Source organism: Protopterus annectens, chromosome 12.part0 (assembly GCF_019279795.1).
Source record: "Protopterus annectens isolate FY-2018-M chromosome 12.part0, PAN1.0, whole genome shotgun sequence".
NCBI lineage: Eukaryota > Metazoa > Chordata > Ceratodontiformes > Protopteridae > Protopterus > Protopterus annectens.
In genome coordinates, this window is record NC_056746.1 from 457,671,695 (window position 1) to 457,697,173 (window position 25,479).

The 25,479-nt window shown below is 41.1% G+C and overlaps 1 protein-coding gene across 2 annotated transcripts in view; it reads left to right on the top strand.

Moving 5' to 3' along the window:
* TTYH3 (tweety family member 3) overlaps positions 1 to 25,479 on the top strand; it is a 1,772,574-nt gene that overhangs the window by 274,024 nt on the left and 1,473,071 nt on the right. For both annotated transcript variants that reach the window (XM_044089562.1, XM_044089563.1), the window contains exon 2: positions 16,071 to 16,240. In XM_044089562.1, coding sequence (XP_043945497.1) covers positions 16,071 to 16,240 — 170 coding nt within the window. The remainder of the gene's footprint in view (positions 1 to 16,070; positions 16,241 to 25,479) is intronic.

Genomic DNA, 25,479 nt, shown 5'->3' on the forward strand with positions numbered 1-25,479 from the left:
AGTTGGGCTAGAAACTCGGGAAAAAACCTCTTTCTTTGCATTTTGTATGAGTAACCTGGTAAGGCTGGAGTGCTCTCTGCAGCTTTGAACCAGGTTTCAGTGACTGCACAAATGTCAGCATCCTTGAGGGCAAGGAATGCTTGCAATGAGTGCAGTTTCATGCTGAGACTCCTAGCGTTTAGCAGCATGGCTTTTAAATTTCGTTTAGAAGAATTTTTTATGTTGGTAATTTTGTACTCATGAATTTGCCTAAAAAAGGCACTATGAGGGAGGCAAGAGCCTTTGCCAGAAGTCTGAAGCCCAAGGGAGACAGATGAAGGCCATCTCTGTCAAAGCATCGTGGTCTGTCAATCATGTACTCCCAGGCTGTCAAGTACTGGGTCCCCTTGGAATAACACCAGAAACTAAGCTAATTGTTAGTCAGTCATTTTCAGTTTGTATTGAGGCATCATTCTGGGTGATGGTAGGATGCTGCTTAAGGCTAGGGACATACCTGCCTGGGAGACTTTCAGCAAGCTCAATAATGAATCTCTTCATATAGTTCAGAAAGGTACGTCTCAAGTCATTCACACCAACATGGAGTATGACAGAGTCATAACAGTATCTATTAAGAGACTTGAGTGCATGTGTGATATGACGGATTCTAGCACCCGACAAGCAAATTACCATGACTTTTTCATTATCTAGCCTGGTGAGGGACACGTCTGTGTGTCTCACGATAGTCTCCTATAACTAGTATGTTGGGTTTGTGTCTGGGCCTTAGAAGCTGTGCGGCACAGGCGTGTGTACTGTGTGTGTGTGTGATGCTTGGTGCTGTGGGATGTGATGTGTGTGTGTGTGTGCCTCAGAAGTCTGTTTCGGTATGTTCTCCAGGGTCTCCTCCACCTGTTCCCTACTCACTACAGATCACAGTGTCATCTGCAAACATCATAGTCCATGAAATGGGGAAACTGATTTTACGTCTTAAATTGTACACCAGACTCTTAAATTTGAGGATATTTTTTGCAAATAAAGCAAACCCTAGTAGTGATAATATACTGAGCCTTAAGAGAAGCAGCACTTTCATTCCACCATCTAATCCAACAGTAATATTTTTTGAACGGCTGTGTGAAGCACAAATTAGGAGATGTTTGTAAACAGATAATTTGTCTAGTGCTGAAAAATTCTGTTTGGTTTCAGTCAGTTGTTTCAATCAGTGCAGAGTCATGAAACCTGACAAAGGTGTGTGTGTGTGTGGGGGGGGGGGGGGTTGTAATCATGACTAATACTGAGTACATTTGTAAGATGCATGAATTTATTGAATGATACCGACACCTATGAAAGGGTTGCTAGATTTGACGTTTATCGGGAGTACGCCAAAATAGATTGGCAGCTCTATGAATTATTGTGTGAGGGTTAGTGTCTGATGATGAATATAAATGTCTTACAGTGGAAACTGCTATTACTCCCTGTATTTTTGGTATCCTCAAAATTCACAAATACATGCATTCACCACCTTTTAGACTGATTGTAGCAGCCAGGGGTTCCAAAACGGAACCTTTAGCCTTTTATACTGATGTTACTTGTAAAAGTGCGGTGGATAAGATCCCAATCATTCTTAGAGACTCCTGGCATTGTCTGCACATTATTAGGAATTTAAATAGTACAGATAACTTCTTGTTTGCTATAGTAGATGTTTATTTTCTGTGATACCCACCAAACTGGATTGGAATATTTTGATAATAGCTTGAGAAAATTCAGTGATTTACATCATGTTAAAAGGGGTGTGCTAGTTGATCTTATGGCGATGGTGCTTTCTAACAACTTCATCCTATTTGATGGTGAACATTAAGCAGATTAAGGGGGTTGCGATGGGTGCCAGATGTGTACCCATCTATGCTAACTTGGTGTTAGCCGAATGGGAACACCAACTTAGTTCTACCTATATGTCTAAAATTGTGGCATACCTACGATACCTGGGTGATATATTGATTGTATGGAGGGGTACAAAGGAAGAGTTTGAAGATTTTATTCAATATTTAGGAAACCCTAGTGACTTCCTGAAGTTTACAAGTCACATTGATGGGGAGAAAATTTAATTTTTAGATATTCTTGTATACAAAGATGATGGTCAAATTCATTCAAATATTTACCGTAAAAAAAACTTATAGTAATTCATTCCTGCACTTTGAGATCTGCCATCCCTATTTTCAAAAGAAAAATGTGGTGAAGGGACAAATGGTCCGCCTGTCAAGACTGGTCAGTAAAGACGAATGTTTTAGGATAGAATCATTGAATCGAATTGATATATTTAAAAACAGAGGATACCCTACTGATTTACTGACACTGATTCACAATGAAGTTGACAAAAAAAGACTTACCACCTTCAGGCCCATCCTATTAGATGTTAATGGAGATGTTAATTAAGTTAAAAATGTTACTACACTTAACCCTATTAAGGGTGCTACTATGGTATTAGATTTTAACCAAACACTACCTAGGATGAAGAACATTATTCAGTTGGCATGGGACAGTGTGTTTTCCCAGGACATGAAGTTAATAGTGGGACCCACCCCCAATTTTTACATATAGTAGGGGGGTAAATTTGAAAGAACGCTTAGAGATTCAGTGATGTCCCATTATAACATCTCTAGGATGGGTAAATGTGGTACGTGTAGTGTCTGTAAATTTATAAACGATGGACCTTATGTGTATATTAATAATTACAAAAGGTCATTGAAATGCCCAGGATTCTGTAACTGCAGTACTGATATGGTGGTTTATGTGGCCACATGTTTAACTTGTTTGACATTTTACGTTGGAAACAACACATGTAAATTAAGATTGCACATTCTGGAGCACAACAGAGACGTAAAAAAATAGAGACAACTAGTGCTCTATTTAATCACAGTAAGGAATGTGTTAACTTTAAAAGGTTTGTATTTTTTTGTCATTGATAGGGTTCCTAAAAATGATTCAGGCGGTGACCTCAAAACCCGATTAAAATGTAGGGAATGTTTATGGCAACTGCGCCTGGATGCTACTAGCTCCAGGCATTAATGAGAACATTTCAATCTCAAGTGTTGAAATACAAATCACATTTTATATGAGCTTATTCAACATTGCTTGTTATTTAATTCCAACACACGTTTGTTGTATATACCCCTTGTGTGTAGTCGTGTTAGACTGGGTTAAATTGATGTGCTAAGACATGGATTCATCTTTGTTTATATTTAGCCTCTTGACTCCAGCAGTAGGTTAAATGTGAAGCATTAGTGACGTTTTCAATTAATGTTCACAGCAATTTTATTGGTTATTCGTTAATTGTTTAATGGTTTTATTTGAATTTCAATTGCATTATCTGTGTAAATAAGCTGTTTTTACATTTGCTCTTTGACTCTGAAGAAGCCCAAGGAATTTATGGGTGGAAGCCCTTAGCCAATTTTTAATAAAGGTTGTTTTGCTCCATCCTAGTGGTGGATTTGTTCTTATTAGTGTGATAGCCCTAAGGGACATGCCTGGTTGAGGCTTTGTGGGTTTGTGGAACCCTTTCAGGCATCTTTTACCAATGCTCCTTTTGATGAGTCTTCACTGTTTGGACTGTCTGTAAAGGAAACACTAAAGCGAGCAAGAGGGGAAGACCTTGTCTGCTGTATGGATAGTTTTCTCCCCCACAGAGGCCGTTTTCAAGGAACCAGTGTAGTGGGAAGATCTGGTTCAAAAAGACTTGGGTTCTTTCCTGGATGCTTATGATGAATCCTCATTCAGAGGCAGAGAATGAGGTGTCAATGGAAGACGCTGCCTGAGTGGGTCCACAGAATCATTCCATCAGGGAACCTTTCTCTGACAGGCCCTATCAGCACTTCTGAAGTGCTGCCTGACTGTCCTACTCTGGAGGCAGGCTGGAGCAGACTATCCTTGCCACCTAGACATCTGGTCAAAACTAACAAATGATTCCTAGATGCTAAACATAATTTCCAGAAGTTATTTTATTCCCTTTTTCCTTCCTCCTCTACCTCATACAAAGAAACTCACCGACGTCTCACCCAGTCAGAGGGCATAGTACAACATAGATGAAGTTCAAAAACTTCTAGGAAAAAGTCATCCAACCAGTTCCATCCATGCAACAAGGATGCAGGACTTATTCTTGCTTCTTTTTGGTGCCAAAAAAGACAGGGGGACCTGCATCTTGTATTGGACATGAGCAATTGAAATTTAAGAAGTCAGAGTTCCGCATGGTGATGGTCCATTCTGTCTTATCCTTACTATGCAAGGACAATTGGATGTGCTCCATTGACCTCTTACCCTTAATGTGCAAGGACAATTGGATGTGCTCCTTAGACCTCCTGGAAGAGTACTATCACATAAAGATTCACGAGCGCTCCAGGAGACGTCTGCGCTTCTGGCTGGGAGCCAGTCATTACAAGTTCAGAGCACTACCCTTTGGACTCACCACAGCCCCCGCGGTGTTTACCAAATGGATGTCATTAGTGGCAGCTCACCTGAGACTGCAAGGATTCCAGATGTTTCCATACCTAGATGATTGGCTGCTGACAGTACAATCAAGGCATCACCAGGAGTTGGCGACACAGTATCTTCAAGTCTTCCATCAGTTGGGGATCGCAGTAAGTCTGGCAAAACTGCATCTGACACCTGTGCAAGTGATGGAATTCATAGGAATGCAACTGAACTTTGTCACGCAGGTAATGAGCCTTCCATTACAGTGAGTGTCATCTGAGACATCCGGTTCAGCTTCTATTAGATGTGCCCGCTTCTCCCATTGATACCAAAAGCCAGCAGATTCAGGTGCACATTAGTCCTTATAGCCCCCTTCTGGGCTCATCTGGTATGATTTCTCTTCCTACGGTCTCATTACCAAGCATCCACCATGGATACTGGATCCCTGACAGGATCTGATCTCTCACCCATTAAGTCAACAGACCCTCAACCCATGTTCTTTGAGACTAGCTGCTTGGTTTCTCCAATTCCAATGATTTTATGAAAGTCCAGGCAAGCCTCTCCTGTCCGTAACATTCTTGCTTCTCAAAACCTGCTACCAAAAAAAGTTTGCTGTAGCACATGTAAAAGACACAGAACCAGGACATCGACCCCTTCTCAGCTCCCATTTCAGTCATCCTACTTTTTCTAAGTTCCCTTTTTCAAGAGGGAGCCAGTTTCTCCACAATTAAATTACAGTTGGCAGTAATTGCTAATTTTCATGTCACAGATGATTCACAGTCATTAGCTTCCATATTGTCATCTAGGTTATGTAAGGCCTTTATGAAAGGAATATTTCTCTTTAGGCATCCTGTGAAAAACCCTTCTCTTTGGGATCTGGATCTAGTTCTTCAAGGTCTTACTCAGAAGCCCTTTGAACTGGCTGATTCCTGTGACATGAAGTATTTAACCTGGAAAACCATTTTCTTGTGGCCATTGCTTCTCCTAAGTGAGTATCAAAACTGCAGGCCTGGTCTTCTAAACTGCCTTACATCTGCTTTTTTCAAGGATAGAGCATCTCTGAAGATGAATCCCTCCTTTATGCCTAAGGTGGCTATGGAGGCTAACTTAAACCAGTCCATTCATCTCCCGGTCTTTCTGTAACTACTCTAACAAGGGTGAATATATGCTTCATCTCATTGATGTTCATAGACAGTTGCATTTCTACCTGCCCAGGACAAGGGAATTTAGGAAGTCTGAGCAATTATTTGTTTCCTTTTCACCCAACCAGCTAGGCCAAGCAATGTCAAAAGTAAACCTAGCGGAATAGATCACCAGTTGTATCACCATCATTTATTCCATGAAGGGACTGCAATTGCCCCATCCACTGAAGGCCCACTTTACCAGATCAGTGTCTACTTCTTCAGCCTTTGCGGCCAGAAACTCTGTTGATGACATATGTGCTGTGGTGACGTGGTGCAAATTATGTACTTTTAGTATTACAAACTGGCTATAGTTTCCAGGAATGCAGCATCCTTTGGCTCCGTGGTGCTCAAACATATTCTTCCATAGGGGCCATCCGAGGTAATTATGTAGATGGGAACTCTGACCCAGTGGTGAGGAATAATGAAATGGACAAAATCAGATTTAGGAGTTATGTACTTACCATAACTCTGGTATCTGTGTTCTATTTCATTATTCCTCACATCCCACCAAACCTTCCCCCTGCCAAGAAGTCTAGGGGCTCCTAGAAGAGTTCTGCGTTATTTGGTTCTGTCTTGAACTTTGACTGAGAGCTTCGTTATTGTTGTGGTTGTAGTTTCTGTTTATAGTTGTACTCTCCTTAGCTTCGCTTTGTCGTGAGGTGGTGAACTCAGTCTGAGGGGCTGGGGAAGCTGCAGAGCATTGTCTAAGTGGGAGGAACTTGAGATTGGTGACAACTGTCTTTTGGAATGCCTGGTTCGGATCTAATGTGGGACACAGTTGTGAGGAATAATGAAATAGGACAACACAGATACCAACTCTGTGTTTTTACTGGCTTGTGTGAATAAGCACAAAATTATCATTTTGTGAAATCACTCGCCTTCAACTATTTAAATTTATTGGCCATCCTACTGTACTCCATAGTACCAGAATGCAAAAGTGATCACCCCCTTTCAATCTATCTTGCTGTTTTAAAAATAGTGACTCTCCAGTAAAACTTAACTTTTTAAAGAGGAAAAACTTAAGTTACCTACTTTCACATCTAACTCTTCTAGTGCACACTGCAGTGTTTAGGATAAACCATTTTTTTTCATCCTACCTTTAAGCATCCCTGTTACTAGCACTTGCTTTAAAACCTGCTGGAAAGCACTAGGAAGTCTTAAACTGATACAAGCAGTCAGCTCTCCTTGTTAATAAGGAGAAAGTAATCGTAGGCACTAAACAGCCTATAATTGCAAAATACCTTGCTAAGGTAAGAGAAAACGGCTATTGTACTTTACAAAAAAAAAAGCACCAAACCAGGCATGTCCGGTGGTCAGCTTCTGGTGATTTCTCCTGTCCACCTGGTGAATCTGGGCATACTGGGGCAATGCAGCAATTCTCATGTACACAGACAATCCTCTCCTCCTACCACCCAACACTACAACCTGCGAGAGATGCACTTACATAGCCAAACTGGAAACAAAGCTCTCTCTACCAAAGATTGTGCTAGACAGTCAAGAGGAGAAGGTTAACACCCGCACTACACCTCAAGCAGCGCATAGCCCTTCTAAACCCAAACCACCAACACCCACACATAGCAACACTAAACCCACATATGTGGAGGCACTTAACATTAACCTGCCCAAGCAACAAGGACCACTGAAGCTGAAATGCAAACACCAGTCACAACACTTTAGTCATAGGTGACTATATAGTCAGGCACACTGATGTCCTGCTCACCAGGCTGAACAAGGAGAAAATTACAGTCAATGCATGTCTGGTGCCAGGATCCACCAAGTAATGCATGCACTTAAGTCACTCCACAACAAGTACAAATAATGACTGTCATTCTCCATGTTGGAGTGAATGACTTGAGACGTACCTCCCTGGACTACATGAAAAGAGACATGGAAGAGCTCTTGCATCATGTGGCCCAGGCAGGTATGACACTAGCCCTGAGCAGCATCCTGCCTTCGCCCAGAATGATACCACAGTATAAGGACAAAATGATGGACTTCAACAATTGACTAAGCTTCTTGTGTCATTCAAAGGGGATCTGGTATCAGTCTGCCTGGGACGACATGATCGACGAACCACGATGCTTTGCCAGAGATGGTCTGCACCTGTTGCCCCAGGGGTTCAGATTACAGGCTAAGGCTCTTGCCACCCCTGTAGTGCCTTTTTTAGGCAAAGTTCAAAGGACAAAACCACCACCGTAACAGGTACAAGCATGCCAAATCTGAAGGTAATGCTACTTAATGCTAGAAGTCTAAACCTCAAAATGCACTCTCTCGAGGCACATCTAAAAATGGAGAACACCGATATCTGTGCAGTAACTGAGACCTGGTTCAAGGCTCCAGAGAGCACCCCTGCAATACCAGGCTACAACTCTTACCACACTTTTCGGCCACCAAACCAGGATCGAAACACTACAAGTGGAGGAGTGTCCATATTCATCAAGGATATTCACAACACCAGGCTAGTTGCCCAACGCAATACATCTGAAATTCTCCAGGTGCAACTTAACACTAGGTAGGACTGCAATCCAAATTGTAGCTTGCTACAGATCACCCACCATGCCCCAAGATTCTCACTACACCTTTATAAACATACTGGAAAATATCAAGATACATCCAAACACCCTAATACTGGGTGATTTCAACTACCCTGCCATTAAATGGGAAAACTACTCATGTGCCAAGACCTTTGCCCAACGGTTCTTGGAGTTCATAAAGTCCAGTGCCCTGGATCAACTAATCCTTAGTCCCACCAGGGGGTCCAATATCCTAGACCAGGTCATTACCAACATGGGAAATCGATGCTCCACACCTATGGTCACCCCCTCCTTGGTCAGGTATGACCATAAGCTAATCACCCTTGACATCCACATCCCACCCTCACCCCCCCATAAGGAAACCTCTGTAAAAACTTCTCCAAAGCCAACTTCATGCTACTTAAGTCAGAAGTGACAAACTTCATGACACCCATGCAGACGGGAACTGAAAGTTTGACTGCTGAATCCTACACTAAGGCACTGTATGAGCACATCCACTCGTGCATGAATCGTGCCATCCCCAATAGAACCAAGATTCTCTCCCCCAAAAAAAGGAAGCCAATCTGGTGATCCCTTGCCATAAATAAACTTTACAACAAAAGGAAGAAACTGTTGCAAAAAAGAGGACAATCCCAGGAAGCAAAAAAAAAAAAAAACCCTTACCAGCCTCCGTAAGAAGCTGAGATCCCTCATAAAATCCTCCAAAGCTAGTTACGAAAATAAAATTGCCAAAGATTCCAAAGACGACCACAGTGCATTCCATAACTGTCAAGAATCTAAATGGCAATGTTCAGATCTGCTCTGTGCTACAACAGAATGGCATTAAATATACTGATCTCAAGGATATTGCCAATATCCTGGCAGATTCAGTGCAAACTTCAACCCCCCCTAAAGGGCCCATCTCAATACCGAAAGATTGCCAAATTCCGGTAATAATGGCCACACAGGTAAAAAAAAAAAAAACACTCTCCAAAGCTAAGAATACAGCATCCATGGGACCAGACGGCATCCCAGGCTGTGTATTTACATGAACTACAAAATGAACTGGCAGCTCACCTAAGTGTCATGTTTAATCATAGCCTCACCTCAGGCTTCGTGCCCACTGAGTGGCGCACAGCAACAGTTATCCCACTCCACAAGGGGGGGGGTCCACCTTGGACCCCGGGAACTAACCCCATCAGTCTGATGAGCCTGATCTGCAAGGCCATGGAACGTGTTATCATGGAACTTATAAACAAAGACATTGGCAACCTTTAAACACTGGACCCCACGCACTTTGGGTTCGTGAAGAGCCGATCTTGACTCCTGAACCTGATTGACTTCTTCGAGTCAGTCTCCAGAGCCGTGGACAAGGGCAAGGTGGTCCAAACAGCCTATCTGCACCTTGCCAAGGCCTTCGACACCATCCCTCACTATGGAATCCTAGATAAACTTACTAAGCTGGGCATTAATCCCTACATTACTCGATGGATTGCCAACTGGCTTACTGACAAAACCCACACTGTAAAAGTAGCCCACTCCAATCCCAGCTCCAGACAAGTGGAGTACCTCTGGGTTCAGTCCTGGGACTGCTCTTGTTTGGCATCTACTTATCTGTAGAACAGGCCAACACTAAGGGACTCTGGCGAACAAAGATTGCAGATGACTGCAACTGGGAGCCATTATTGAATCCCCAAATGATGTGGATAGTCTACAAAAAGGCCTTACAGAAACAGATGCTTGGTGCCAGAGCCATGGGAGCAAGCTCAATGCCAAGAAATTTATAGTTATTCCTTTTGGGGAAAAAACATGTACCATGAATTACCACATAGGTGGCAGTACACTAAACACCAAAAGTGTGATGAGAGACTTAGGGACACAGGTGGACAGTGGTCTCACCTTCGATAACCACATTCCCTCAACAGTCAGGAAATCCTTCTATGTGGCACACCTCATCACTAAGGGCTTTTCATCCAGAAAAAAGGTCATTGTCCCACTGTACTCATCCCTCATTAGACCATCTAAAAACACTCCACCTGCATTCTGTCGCATAGCATCTACTTAGAGGCAATCTCTGCTTAACATGCAAGGCCACGTCAAACCCAGAGCTGTTGGACATGCTACACTTAAAGAAATCAGTCCAAACCAAATGCTATGCACGTGGGGGATGCACGGCCAGACCAAACCATGAAGAAACAAAATTGGCCAGCAAAGTTTAGCAGTTGAATATGCAACCCAAAACAAGATAGTGAATAACCAGACTTTTATTGTAAAAATAAAAAATAGACCGGTTTCGTTAATATAATGCCTTCTTCAGTGTTGAGCAAACAATCATAGAGATCACAATTACATATACAAATTTATACATAGTGCTAACCAATAAGCACGTGAATGTGCTGTTAATACTCATGAATAATACATGATGTATTGTAAGCTGGCTAACACTATACCAGAGACCATGGCTACTATTTGTCTAACAACCCAAACAAATAATTCCAAAACTACACAAAAACAGTAAATAAAAAGAAAAGCATAATAAGCTATAGAACCATAAAGGCCATAGTTATACATAGTTGAAATATGTACATCCATTGTCGTAATTTATCTCCTTTAATATATATAAAAAGAAACTGTAAAGGGCCCATTTCAAAAACAGGCATAGTGAATGACTCTAGCTACAAACATATATCATAATCAATGAAATATATATAATATATTATATATACAAGAGGTGATGTATATGTATAAGATCTGCAATAAATTAAGAAAATATACCTGACATAGATGATAAATGAAGTGGAAGTTAAAACCATATGCAACATTCTCCATGGACTGAGTGTTAAAGATGATCACTGAGTCCAGGTGGAAAAAGTGCGCCCAAAGTGATTATCCAGTACTTTTCCTTGTGGTTTAGGATACCATGCCACCCTTGTGGGTTGCTGCAATCACCCACTATTCGGTCTGTGATCATAAACATAAACTGTGCTTGTTGATGTTTTGAAACATGTCGATATAAGGCATTAGTCTCCCTTTTGTTTTTAATATCACTTCGATGTTCATTTATTCGTGACCTGAGTGGCCTAGAAGTCTGAACAACATAGAATGCCCCACAATGGCATGAAGCCAGGTAAACAACCCAATCACTGCTACAGTTCCCAAAAATTTTGCATTCAAAGACCTTACTAGTGTTATGACTCGAAAAGTGCTGGGACTTGGTAATCTGTTTACAAGACCCACAGTGGCCACATGGATGCGTGCCCAATAGTTCATGTCCCATTATTGTAAGCTGTTTATGAATTGCTCCACCACTACCAATATGTTTGTAATGAGATAGATGGGACCCCAATGTTTTGCCTTTCCTATATGAAAATTGACATTCCTCCCCCCAGAAAAGATCTGAGTTGTTCATTGGCTAGTAGGATATTCCAATGTCTGTTTATAATATCCCTGATCACATAATAGTTCCTAACATATGTTGTGATAAATCTGATTGTAGATGATCTGGAATCTCCAGAAGGAGTCTTATAATCTAGCAATCTGTTCCTATTCATTTGAGAAGATTGAGTCCATGCTGTATTGACATCTTCAGAGTTATACCCCCTACTAGCAAATCTGCGACATAAGTCAAGACTAGCAATATCATAATCTGATTTGGTAGAACTGAGGTGTTTCATGCGCATAAATTGTGAAACCGGGATATTTCTGATGGTATGACGCGAGTGCATGCTCGATGCATGTAGTAGAGTATTATATTGGGGGTATTTGCGAAACACTCTGGTAGCCACGGTATGATCATGATTTCTTGAAACAGTTACATCCAGAAAATTAATAGTCTGCATATCAAAGGTAATAGAAAATTCAATTCCCCAGATGTTGCCATTAAGATATTCTACAAATTCATGCAAATATCCCACATCTGCACGCCATACCATCCAACAGTCATCCAGGTACCTACGCCAGATGTCCATTTCTACCAGGTATATATTGTGAGATGCATCATAGATCATGCACTCTTCAAAGAATGCCATAAACAGGTCGGCATAAATGGGAGCAAAAGATGCTCCCATAGCTGTACCCTGTAATTGCCAATAGCATTGTCCTTGAAAATAAAAAACATTTTTATTAAGTACATGTTCTGACATGCAAATTAATAACGTATTAAACCCTGGTGAGTATAAACCAGCCCTATCCAACCAATATTTGAGGGCTTGCAAGCCAGCCCAATGTGGTATACTGGTATACAAGGCTTTGACATCCAGTGAACACATTAGCCACCCAGGCTCTAATTGTGTGTCCTCAATGATTTGGAGGAACCGTGTAGTGTCCTGTAGCCTTGCCCTGACCAAACCCAAAAGAGGTTTGAGATGTTGTGTCAGGAAGGCTGACAGGGGTTCGGTCAAAGAACCAATACCCGAAACAGTTGTTCTTCCCGGAGGTTTGGTTAGTGATTTGTGAATCTTGGGTAGTAAATACATAATCTGCTTACGGGGGTCCTTGACCGAAAGTTGTATAACACATTTTTTGCTGCTGATACCCTCCTCACATGCTAGATTCAGGAAAGAGTCAATTTCGTGCTTGAAATTCGGGGTTGGGTCTATGGCCATGTTCATGTAACATGCTGTATCTGATAGCTGGGATAAACCCTCTTGAAGATAATCACTCATGTTTTGTACAACCACGGCCCCACCCTTATCTGCTGGTAATATAACTATGTCCTTGTTACGTAGCTGTTGGAGGGCTATGCTTGTTCATAGGGGGCTGGAATTCAGATTTGCCAAATTTACAATATAAAAAGTACCCCTGCTTACATAAGTACCTTTGGGGCCAAAACAATTTACTATATGTATTTGCCCAAATAAAAGGCCAAAGTCATATGGTCCCCCTCTATACACATCTCAAAGATCTAATGAATTCAGATTTGGCAAATCTGAATTCTAGCCTCCTATGAACAAGCATGTGTCTATTTTCATGCAGTCAGTTTTCAGGGACCTACACTTTCAAAATTATGGATATACTATGTTGGGACATAATCTTTCACAGCAGGAGAGCATATCCCTCCAACAGCTACGTAACAACAAGGACAGTTATATTACCAGCAGATAAGGGTGGGGCCAGCTTACAATACATCATGTATTATTCATGAGTATTAACAGTACATTCACGTGCTTATTGGTTAGCACTATGTATAAATTTGTATATGTAATTGTGATCTCTATGATTGTTTGCTCAACACTGAAGAAGGCATTATATTGCCGAAACCGGTCTGTTTTTTATTTTTACAATAAAAGTCTGGTTATTCACTATCTTGTTTTTGGTTGCATATTCGACTGCTAAACTTTGCTGAACAATTTTGTTTCTTCACACTTAAAGAAATCCTAATCCCTCAGAGAGACATGCTCCAAGTATCTAAACCTTGCCATCACAATGAATAAAACATGCTGGAGGGATATAGGTTCCTGACCCAGAGACTCCCCAGACTCTGGAATAGACTGCCCATGCATGTCGAGCAGAGCACCTCTTTGGCCTTCTTCAAAAGGAACATTAATGATTGGATGGGAGATTGGAAATTCACCCCTGGGATCACGTCAGTCGCCCTGCTAGACAGGGGTCCAGGGAAGTAAATACTGTGGGAAGAAATAGCCAGGGGATTATTATGGCTAGGCTTGTATAGGCCATAGGGCTGATAGCCTAGTACCAACCTATGAACTTATGGTAAGTATATAACTCCTAAATAACCAATGTCCTGATGTTTTATTGCAACTCCTATCCTATCCTACCCAGACCAAACTGTCCTTCTTAGTCAGTATTGCTAAAGGAGTTACTCTTCCAGTTAGTTGGCCGATGGCTTTCTTGGAGATTCCATTAATTCCCTTGCCTTCATTTGATTTGCTCTCTCTAAATATACAGACAGCAAAATTAGCTTGTGCATACAAAGTGTGCCATTCTTCACTTCCTTGATGCAAAAGTAATTGTTAGGAAAAAGCACATCTTACCTACTGTAAAGTATAGTCTACTAATTTTTAAGTTGCCCTATGTTATGCAAGACTTAATGTGCTTTTGAATTGTGTGTTGGATTTTGTTATGCATTCTATACTGCCAGTCAGCCTTATTCACTCCATTACTCTGTGGCTTTTTATTTTTCTTACTGACATTGGGCCTGAGTTTTGGTGTACTAAAGTAAAATCACCAACAGATGTGATCACACAGATGTGTGAAGTGCATCTGTGTGATTGGATCACTGGCCCTTCCCCGCCCCCACCAACCTCACTGAAGACAGATGCCAACTTATGATTTTCTATCTCCACAGAGTTTTACTGCAATGTATGTCGATGAATACATGTTCCCTCTCTCCCTGAAAACAGATGAGTTAAGCCTTGCCATTTCTTTCAATGTTAACTGAAACAAATGCCCAAGTTGCTAGTCAAAGTGTGTTCATCCAGTTCATAGTCTAGACTTTGTCCTTGCATGCAAATGAAACTGAAGCATGGAGTGTTTGTGAAGCAGATTGTGCTTCTTTATAGGTTAGTTGTTTGTTTCATGTTACCCTTTCTGCTGTCAACTCTCTCAACCTTAGGGAGTCATGTTTGTGTGGGAGCAACTTTATCTACTACAGGCTTTTTTACATCAGTTTCTTTATTCAATTACAGTAAACTCCCACTTTTTGCCAGTTGCTTCAGTTCCGGTTAACTATGAAAGAAATACAGTACAATTTTCATGTGTTGCACTTTGTTTCCCCTCTAGAAACATACCTTACATTTTTTTTTTAGAGTTTTGAGGTTTAAAAAGGAAGATAGAACAAAATTCCCTCTCTTCCCAGCCTGAGAACAAGTCAAACCATATAGGGTACAGTATTAGGCCTATTTTTAATAGTAACTCTCAAACAACTAGAAACTACAGTTATCTGGAATCTGCCAATCCCCATGGGTGCTGGTTAATGGAGTTTACTGCATTGTTTTCCTCAGTAAGATAGTATATTGAGTCACTTTACATAACTGACATTTCTTTCTCTTGTTACCCAAGTGCCAACCAAACTAGAGGAAACTGTTCCATATATTTTGTATGCTTAGATTGAGAGGTAACACAAATGCTTTAAGAAATTGTCTGTCTAGAAGCAATCTAGTTGCTAAATGTTCAAGGCACAAGTATTGTGTAAAATAGCTGGCCTGGTTTTTTTACATCAGTGTTTGTTTATTCTAATGGAATTTCCTCATAGGGCTCATAGTTGTATTAAATAGCCCTTGCTCATTTGTATGCAGTGTTGACTGTTTTATTTCCATGTTGCTGCCATATGTTGTACCAGTTCCAGCATCTTTACGGTGCTAGGTTTTTACTTGTGTATCTCATGACTCTTGTCTGTTGAATGGAACAGGTGCCTCAGGATGAGTCTGAATATGGGCACTGAGCAGTCTGTATTGTGCGGCTGTATAAAAACCAGGATTTCCCAGGGTGGTTTTGACACGACACACCTAAATGTGTGCTGCTTTATAGCTGTCTGTTGGTAGTAACACTCCAGTTTACAGACTATAAATCTCTTACCTTAATTGCTTAATGACAAAATAATAAGCTGTTCCCTGATGCTGTGCAAGTTTATTGCAGGGCTGCCCTCTCATTTAGCCATGATTTAAGCTTGCATTTGTTGTAAAAGTTAACTAGTCAGCGGTGCTCTCCATCTTGGCAGCTTCACTCCTAGACAGTAAAATTACATGCCAGTGTTTGCAGTTCATTTTTTTTTTCTGATGGTAGAATTCAACAGAATTCTGGGTTGCTTTTGGTAAAATACTGACTGTTCTTAAAACCAGTAGCTCTGCATTTATTGTTCTGCGTTTTTCTCAGCTGAATTTACTTTCACTGTACAATACCCAACACACGAAATGCTGCATTATGAAACTGATCACACTTTCATTTTTTAATTGTACATTTTCGTCATTTTTTCCAGTCTTTGCTGGTACTGGGAGGCCTAGCCCTGGCTTGTTTGGCACTCGACCTCCTCATCCTCTTCATTTATTCCTTATGGTTGTGCTGCCGGCGTTGGAAAGCTGAAGAACAAACTAAGGCTGACTGCTGCTGCACTGTGTGGTGTGTCATTATTGCAACTCTTGTCTGCAGGTGAGTTACAAAATTTATTCTTTTGTAAATTGAGTAAGTATGCTAAGCACACCTGCATCTTTTCAGGGTTAAACCAAAAACAATTTCCAGTTACATGTATTATTTCAGTGTTGCATGGTTTCCCATCAGAGATTAAAGGACAACTACGGGAAAACATTTTAAAAAGATATATTTTATAACTTTTCCTTAAGTTTGGCTCATTACATACCTGTATGTACCAGACAGAAGTAGTCACTAGTAATTTTATTCAGTTTGTAACTGACTGACCTCCTAGGGGCAGACATCCTGATGAGTTTGTTTTAATCTAAATAAAAATCTTCCCCATGATACACAGAGTCCACTGTTTCTGAGATTACAGTGCCCACAGCTGGGCTGTGATATGACAGTTCCATTCACTTAGAATGGAAGAACACAGAACGGCAGCTAACTTTGAGAGGCCTCAGTAAAAGTATAATTTACTGTCATCCACTGCCTCTTACAAATGTGTTTCCTGCTGATGTGTTATACATTCGGTGAAAAAAGATTCCAGAGCTAGCAGCTCATTGCTGAGAAAACCGACTTTTTAGGCATTCAACTTTGATCTGCTTCTGATGTTCTTTGTGATTCACTGTTGCAGTCATTACATTTGGGTTATCTGCTTGCAGTAGCCCTCAGTCAGGCTGATTAACAAAGTCTTGGGTTCTACATCGGTTGCTGTCTCTTCCGTGACGTCAGGCCGTCGGGGGTATAAAACATGCAGCCGATGTCATTATATCAGTCTTTCTTGCTGTGCGGTGCCCGAAGCAGAAGCAGTAATATAATTGCATTTCTTGTGGAAAGCAAATACCTCATAAAGATTTTCATTTGTACTGTATTCCTTGCCTAGGCGCTGATCACGACGTACCTCACTGTCAGTTTTGTGCCTTATTTAAACCACGAACTATCCATCGTCTGTATATTTGCGCTTCTAAATTTTTTGGTGCTCTCTCAATTATCCTGATATGTCTTCGGTAAGCCATCAGACTACCGACATTCCGGAAAAATGCAAAGATGGACAGAGACAGGCCGCTGAGTTTGCCGGTACTCAGTGAGGCGCTTTCGCAGCCCCTGATACCCACTAATCAGATTCGCAGGCCTCTTCTGAGACCCATTCAGAGTCCGGTATGCCGCAAGATGCTTCAACTGTGGAACCTGTGGATGTCTCTACCTTGGATGGGTCTGGAGCCGCTGTGCAGGCATCGGCTTCTGAGGGTGTATTCAGGCCTACTGACTTGCATATTAAACCAGCGTCATCTTTCCCAGACCGCTTGGTCAGGCCTCTGTGCCTAAAGAACAAATGATAAGAATAACTTGAAGACCTTATTACTTTAATCAGGGGAAGCCAACCTTCGCCTTCTAAGAGACCTAGGACTGAGTTTGCTTATGATACTTCTGACCAGGATTCTGAAATTTCTGTTTCCTCTGATAACCAGAATTTACCCTTGTCTACCTATGAGGATTCTGATGCTGAGGACTCTATTCCCTCTGCTTCCCCCCAGAGGGATTTCTCTTTTAGTGAAACCTTGCATACTCTCAGGGAGCTTTTTCGTTGGGAAAGTCAGGATTTCTCTGATTCTAAAAAGAGGCTTGGGGATTTCTTACTCCTTCCCCAGCACAGGACTTTAGCTATACCTCCTCTACTGGACATTGTTGATGCTTTTTCGGAATCTAGCATGGCCCCTGACTTTCTACCTCCTGCTTCCAGAAAACCTGATAGAAATTACAGGGTTCCTGACTCTCACAAGTTCCTTTTCAAAAATCCTACTGCGGATCCTGAAACCATTTCACAGGGACCCAAGGGCATTAAAGCTACTACTGCCAAAAATCCTACCCCCTCTGATAGAGACTCCAGGGCGCTGGATAGATGGGGTAAGAAGGTATACAGTTCTGCAACTTTGGCCATTAGGGCCTTGAATTGCCAGTTTCATATGTTAAGGTATCAGCTGCATATTATTGGATTGCTTAAACAGAAAATGATGATTCCTGATTGTGCTGAAAATAAGGATTTACAGGTTTTTATGCATTCTGCTGAACAAGTTGGTAAACATACATTACAATGTGGTTTTGATTCACTAGGGGCTTCTTGAAAGGCTGCGATAATTGGGTCTGTACTTAGAAGGCATGCTTGGCTTAAGGAGCAATCCTTGCCAGATCATGTTAAAGCGAAATTGCTGGATACTCCCTTAAATCAGGGCCACCTGTTTGGCAACAAGGCAGAAGAAGTTCTTAAAAAGATGGAGGAAAATGCTAAATCTATGCAAACTGCTAAATAATTTTTACAAGTACAACCTCCAAGATTTAGTAGGCATTGACCTTCTAAGAATTGGTCCTTACCTGCCTCTTCCAGACCTTCTCAGTCCAAACTCGGATCCAGCAGAGCACCCAGGCTTCAGTCCCAAGGGACACATAGGACTAAGCAGTGGGGGGGCTTCCACTTCCAAATTTGGGAGTAATAAAACTCCCCCTATGGTAAACTGTTTCAATGACTTCTTTTTAAAACTTCCAAGCACTTCTCAACTGACTGCCCCTTTGGCGGGAAAGATTGCACTTCATGCAAAGAACTGGGGACTCATTACCCAGGACAAATGGGTTTTAAATATAGTGTCCCAAGGATTTCACTTCCACATGTCACCAACTCCAAGCGGTTGGCTGGATCTACCTCCAAAGCAGTGGGCAGAGGCCCAAAAGTAAGTACTCTCTGCCTTTAGCATAGGGGCTATTCAACTGGTACCAGAAGAGAAAAGGGACAATGTTTCTACTCAAGATTTTTCCTGGTACCCAGAAAAGACCATTCATGGCATCCTATCCTGGACCTGCCATACTCTAAACACCTTTTTGGTGATTCCAAAATTCAAGATGCTGACTCTTCACCAGTTGCTTCCTATGCTAAGTAAAGATGCCTGGTTGGCAACACTAAATTTTAAAGGAAGCATACCTGCACATCCCAATCAGGGAATCCTGCAGAAGATACCTACGCTTCAAAGCAGGCTACACACATTATCAGTTCTCTGCACTGCCCTTTGGCTTATCTACTGCGCCCAAGGTATTCACAAAGTGTCTAGCTCCAGTCATTGCATTTCATAGGCAAAGAAATATTCAAATATACCAATACCTGGACGATTGTCTAATTCAGGCTGAAAACCAGGACATACGTTTGAATCATCTGGTTTTTGGTGCTAACTTGTCTGGGGTACACCATAAATGAAAAGAAATCACACCTGGTACCCTGTCAGCAAATTATATTCCTGGGAGCAAGCTTGAATACAACTTCCCAGATGGCTTTCCTCAAGCCAGAGAAACAAATTCACTTGACAACCTACTTCAGACAAGTGGTCACAGAAACCCTGCTATCTGCAAGACAAATACTACAAGCCTTGGGGTTCATGGCCACCTGCATTCTTCTAATTCCATATGCAAGATTGCATATGAGGAAACTACAATGGTATCTAAAAAGCCTATGGTGTCAACATTCTCAGGATCTAGAAGCAATGATTCCTGTCATGCCTTGTCTATGCCTAGAGTTCCTTTGGTGGGCAGAGGCCTGCCACCAAAACAAGGGACTAACATTCACACTACCCCCTGCCGCCCAAACCCTAAGAGATGCATCAGGCTATGCGTGGGGGGGGGCACCTGGCAGGGAAGTGCATTCAGGGCAAATGGAACCCAATTCAAATGCACCTTCACATCAATCATAAAGAAATGTTAGCCGTACAGAATGCTCTGACAGCCTTCAAGGACCACATTCTTCCAGGACAATTAATGGTAAAGACGGACAACACCACTGTTATGTGGTACATAAACAAGCAGGGGGTTACACATTCTTCCCCCCTCTGCAGACTAGCCATGGCATTGTGGAACACAGCCTTGAGCTACCAAGTACATCTACAAGCTCAATTCCTGCCAGGAAAACTAAATAAACTGTCAGATGGACTAAGCAGAACCCTCATGGACCCACACGAGTGGAAACTGGAACTAAGGATTTTCAACATGTTGACAAGCAAATGGGGGAGCCCAGATATAAACCTGTTTGCCTCCCCCCAGAACTACCAATTGGAAAAAGTTTGTGCAAGGACTTCCCACAGACAAGCTTGGAAAGTAGATGCTCTGTCCTTCAGCTGGAAAAACCTATCGGTTTATGCCTTTCCACCTCTGCCTCTGCTCCCCAAAGTACTACTAAAGATCAAAGAAGACAAACCAAGGATGATTTTGATTGCACCAACCTGGCCACGCCAACACTGCTATCCCCTCCTGCACAGTGTGTCACTGTTGAACCCATGGCACCTGCCTCAGACTCCTACACTGCTGTCTCCGCAGGAGAACCAGATTCTACACCCTTGGCTTCAAACAATGAACCTACCAGCCTGGCTAATTACCTAAGCTCTCCTTTACCATCCCTCAGTAAACCAGTGAGGGATGTCATTTTAGAGGCAAGGAGGCCTAGTACTGGAAAATCTTGCACTGAAAAATGGAAAATAATTTGTGCCTGGAACCAATCTCAAGGGATGAGCACAGCAGTGCCCAATTTACCTCCAGATTTTACAATACTTAACTGAGATGCTTTACAAGGGCCTTTCTTTTTCCTCAATAAAAATTCACTCCTCAGCCATTTCAGCTTATTATAACACAGAACCTCCCCACTTCTCTCTTCCACTGCTCAAGCAGTTCCTCAGAGGGGCCAAAAATTTAAGACCACCCAGGAGAGCAACTCCAGTCTGGGACCTTAACTTTGTATTGGAGAAACTCAGCCTTCCTCCTTTCGAGCCAGCTCCTACTGCAAATTTAAAATTATTTTCTTGGAAAACAGCTTCCCTTTTAGCCGTCACTTCAGCAAGAAGGGTATCTGAGTTACAGGCCCTTAAGGCAGTGGAGCCTTTCATCATCTTTCATGCGGACAGGGTGACCCTCAGGACCAATCCCTCTTTCATGCCAAAGGTGGTATCCAGTGTGGCCCTTAATCAGTCCATTCATTTGCCTACCTTCTTTCCTAATCCACAGAACAAAGGGGAACGGATACTGCACTCCTTAGATGTGCACAGACAACTTGGATTCTACTTGGACAGGTCTAAACCTCAAAGGAAATCCGAACTGCTGGTGGCATTTGCTGCAGGAACAGAGGGGAAGGCTATTTCAAAGCGAACCATCTCCAAATGGGTAGGCCATTGCATTCACTTCTGCTATATACACCATGGAAAACCTATCCCACAAGGGATCAAATCCCACTCAACCAGGGCTGCATCTATCTCTACAGACTTTCTCAGAGGCGTACCTACCGGGGACATCCTAGAAGCTGCTACCTGAAGTTCTGTACATACTTTCATCAAGCATTCCATTTGCCAATTTTCTCTAAATCCAGAGCTGCCTTTGCCACTGCAGTTTTGCAGGGCCTTATTGCTGGTCCTAATGCTATCTAAATTCCTCCTCCCATCCTTAGCTTTGGGAATCTACCCAAATGTAATGAGTGCAACAGTGAAACACGAAGAACATAGTACAGTTGTGTACACTTACCATAAATTTAGGTGTTCGTGTATTCACTGTTGCAGTCCTAGTTACCCTCCCTCCAGCCCTCTGACTTCGTTTGGCTATACCTCTTCTCTCCTTTTCAATGCTTAAAAGCTTTTTGGTGTATTTGCTTTTTTGTTTGAGGTATAACCTTGTATATTTATAGATTTAATTGCTTCCCATTGGGGGGCACCTGACATCTGGGGCAAGAAAAACTGATGTAATGACGTCTGCTGCATGTTTTATACCCCCTGACAACCTGACGTCACGGAAGAAGAGACAGCAACCAACGTTGGACTCGAGACTTTGTTAATCAGGCCGACTGAGGGCTACTGCAAGTAGATAAAAATGTAATGACTGCAACAGTGAATACACTCGAACATCTACATTTATGGTAAGTGTATACAACTGTACTTTTCTTCTCAAAGGACTCCTCCCATATTCCCACCCTCAGCTAGCAAGAGTTTCACATTTCCTGGCCTGCTAGGTTCAGCTAATTTGAATGGCAATACACATCAGAGTTGCTTACAGTCAGCCTGGTGTGCCTCTAAAACTGTTCCATCACTTCTCTCCTTACTGCTATAATCTGAATAGCACTTTCACAGTAAGTCATGGTACAGATATATGTAAAGGCATCTTGCGTATTCCTCTAAACATGCCTGCGACATATAGAGGTAATCTCTGCCACTGACTAATTTGCTATGATTGCAAAGTCATACCCTACTCATAATGAGTATTCATATCTGCCTTAGAGAGATTTGCAGTATTCAGCATTTTTATTCCTTAGGGATGTCACTGATGTGTCCTTCTACTTGCAGTAGCTACTGCCTTTGTGTGCACATATGCATTGCTGGTATGTTTTTCAAATGAATCATTCTTTACTACATGCTATTATGCAGTGCCTACTCTCACTGTTCCAAAGTGTGCCTACTGTTTTTGCTCACTCTCAACATTGTTTTCTTTTACAGGCTGCCACTTCATGCTCTTCAATTCATCGATATACAGAATATAACATATTTCCCCAAGAAGCTAGTTAAACCAGACTACCTCTAAAAGCATGTTTTACACAGCAGTCGTTTCTTGTGTAATCATGACTGTTGCAATTCAGACATTTGAATGTAGTTCTTACTGCAGGGATCAAGCATGAGAGGCCCTTTTCCCCTGGAACATCAGCAAAGCAAATGATCTGAGAACAGTTTGTAGGATTATACTCAAACACCACAGCCGGGTTAGGGATAGGCGAACTAGGCGACCGCCTAGGGCGCCATACAACCGGCCTCGTAAAGGGCGGAATTTTATATATTTATTTATTTTAATTAATGTATTTTTGTTATTTTGCGATCTTCTCGGCACTCTGTCTCTGAGTGAAGGGCGCCGAGAAGATCACAAAATAACAAAACCATAGGGCGAAGGGAACAGGGAAGCACCCTCCCACTTTTATAGCATCAAGCTGGCCTCAAGAAGTAAAAAAAAAAAAAAAAAAAAAAAAAAAAAAAAAAAATTCTGCCGTCACGCGCAGAGCTTAAATTAGTTCAGTGAAGAGAGGGGTTAAAGGGACAATCCCAGTATTGAAAATTAACACCCACTTTAATTACGTCATGTTTATTCCCACCCACAGTGTCAATTTACTTTGAATTTACTTTGAAACTGTGCTATCTGGCATAATTTAATTTGTTTAATCCAAATTTATTTACCAGAAAAAATGTTTAAGGGGAGCATGGCAAGTATTGAAATGAAGACTATTATGCAAAAATATGGATATTGTATATATATATGATTTTATTTAACATGAAAACATTGTTTTAATGAGTTGTCGTTACCACAACCGCGAGTATTACGCAATCACGTTAACTAACTTCTTCCACAGACCAGACGTTATATTCTTAGCATTAGCTGATGAATAAATGAATAACTGCTATTTTAGTGCATATTGGTAAGTCTGGAGCATTAACTTGTTAATAACACTGCTTCAGACTTAAATTTTGCAAGAATTAATACACTCACAAGTCTTTGCTGCTCTGGCTTGACCAACAGGTGTTGTCATGACAGCATTACACAGACACAGCCAGGCAGTGGTTTGAGTAGCTGATCGCTGCTGCATTGTTACTATATATATCAAGAGGTACAATTATATGTCTCTTACAGTTTCATAGTGTTTCACCTAGACATCAATTTTAAGTTTATGGTGAGCAGTTTGTATTGCTGCATTTCATTTTCACTGCCAGAAGTTTCCATGATTCCATTTCCCATACTGGCAAAACTGCACTAGACATTTCCACAGTGATGGTGTTTCTGCATTATCTTTTTTACATATATATTGCTTAATAGGAAGACAGCAATTACTAGGCAAGTAAGTCACAGAAGCTTTTGTACTTTGCAGATACATGCTTTTATAATGTACCTCCTGCTTTATAAAGGCAGAGAAGGTGCATTTGGTGATGAATTTGTGGTTGTTCATCCAATCATCCAGGTTAGTCATGAAGGAAACGAATGTGTCTCTCTGGGTAACATATAAGGTTAGTTTATTTCTAGAGATGGTGTAAACTTTGGGTAATATATCTATAACTCCAGTGTGTTTTATTTACCGGTTGGTGGAGATTTCAATTCTTAGTTCAAGTGTTAGTGAAGCTGTGTATGTTGCTTAGCTGCAAGACAACAAAGAGAAGTGGATAATTCATTGTACAGAATGTAAGACCTTGATCTAAACATAAGACTCTTTTAGAAACTTATAGCAAATAATGGGCTTTAAACCTGTCATGGTAGCTAAGGGTCTTTAGCCAGTGATCTTTTTGTTTATGCCCTTTCTTGCTGTGTGCAGTGTCAGGACAGGGGCATACAGAGGGTGGTATTGTACTTTATAATTGGTCTAATTAGTCTACAGTACAGTGGAACAATAACTTTTCATTTGGGTGAAATACCCTTAGAAATCAGTTGTGATAAATAGAATAATTTCCTAATTGCTAATGGTACATGGCAGTCAAAAGGGAGTTGCAAGCCATTAAAATATATTTCCTAATTGCTGACTTCAGTGCATCTCTTGAAAATGGATATCATATCACAATGAAATGGCAACATGGAATACTATAATTTTATAATGCAGTGTACCATGCGTTTGATGAAGCTTATGATTAGGTTTGAAAACATATGGAGTAAAAATCCTTTGAAGGACATTCAATTTATATGTGGTGTTTCCCCTATCATGGTACCTTTCACGCTATGTGATGCATTTTATTCATAGCCCTCCTTTATGTATTGCCTTTTGCTGTCTCTGGAGCTATAATTTCTCGTACTTTTCATATTAAATTGCTGTTCTATGACTTGAAAACGGCAGAAGTAGATGGGGCAACGACTTAGTGTGATATTTTATATATATATATATATATATATATATATATATATATATATATATAAGTGTGTGTGTGTGTGTGTATATGTATATATATATATATATATATATATATATATATATATGTGTGTGTGTGTGTGTGTGTGTATATATATATATATATATATATATATATATGTATATATATATATATATATATATATATATATATATATATATATACATACACACACACACACACTCATATGTGTATATGTATATATATATATATATATATATATATATAATCAGCCCTCTGTGATCTACTTGCTTATCTGATCCCTGCTGGCTGGCAGTTCTCAGATCACTGAGGCCACCATGCTCCATCAAGTTTATT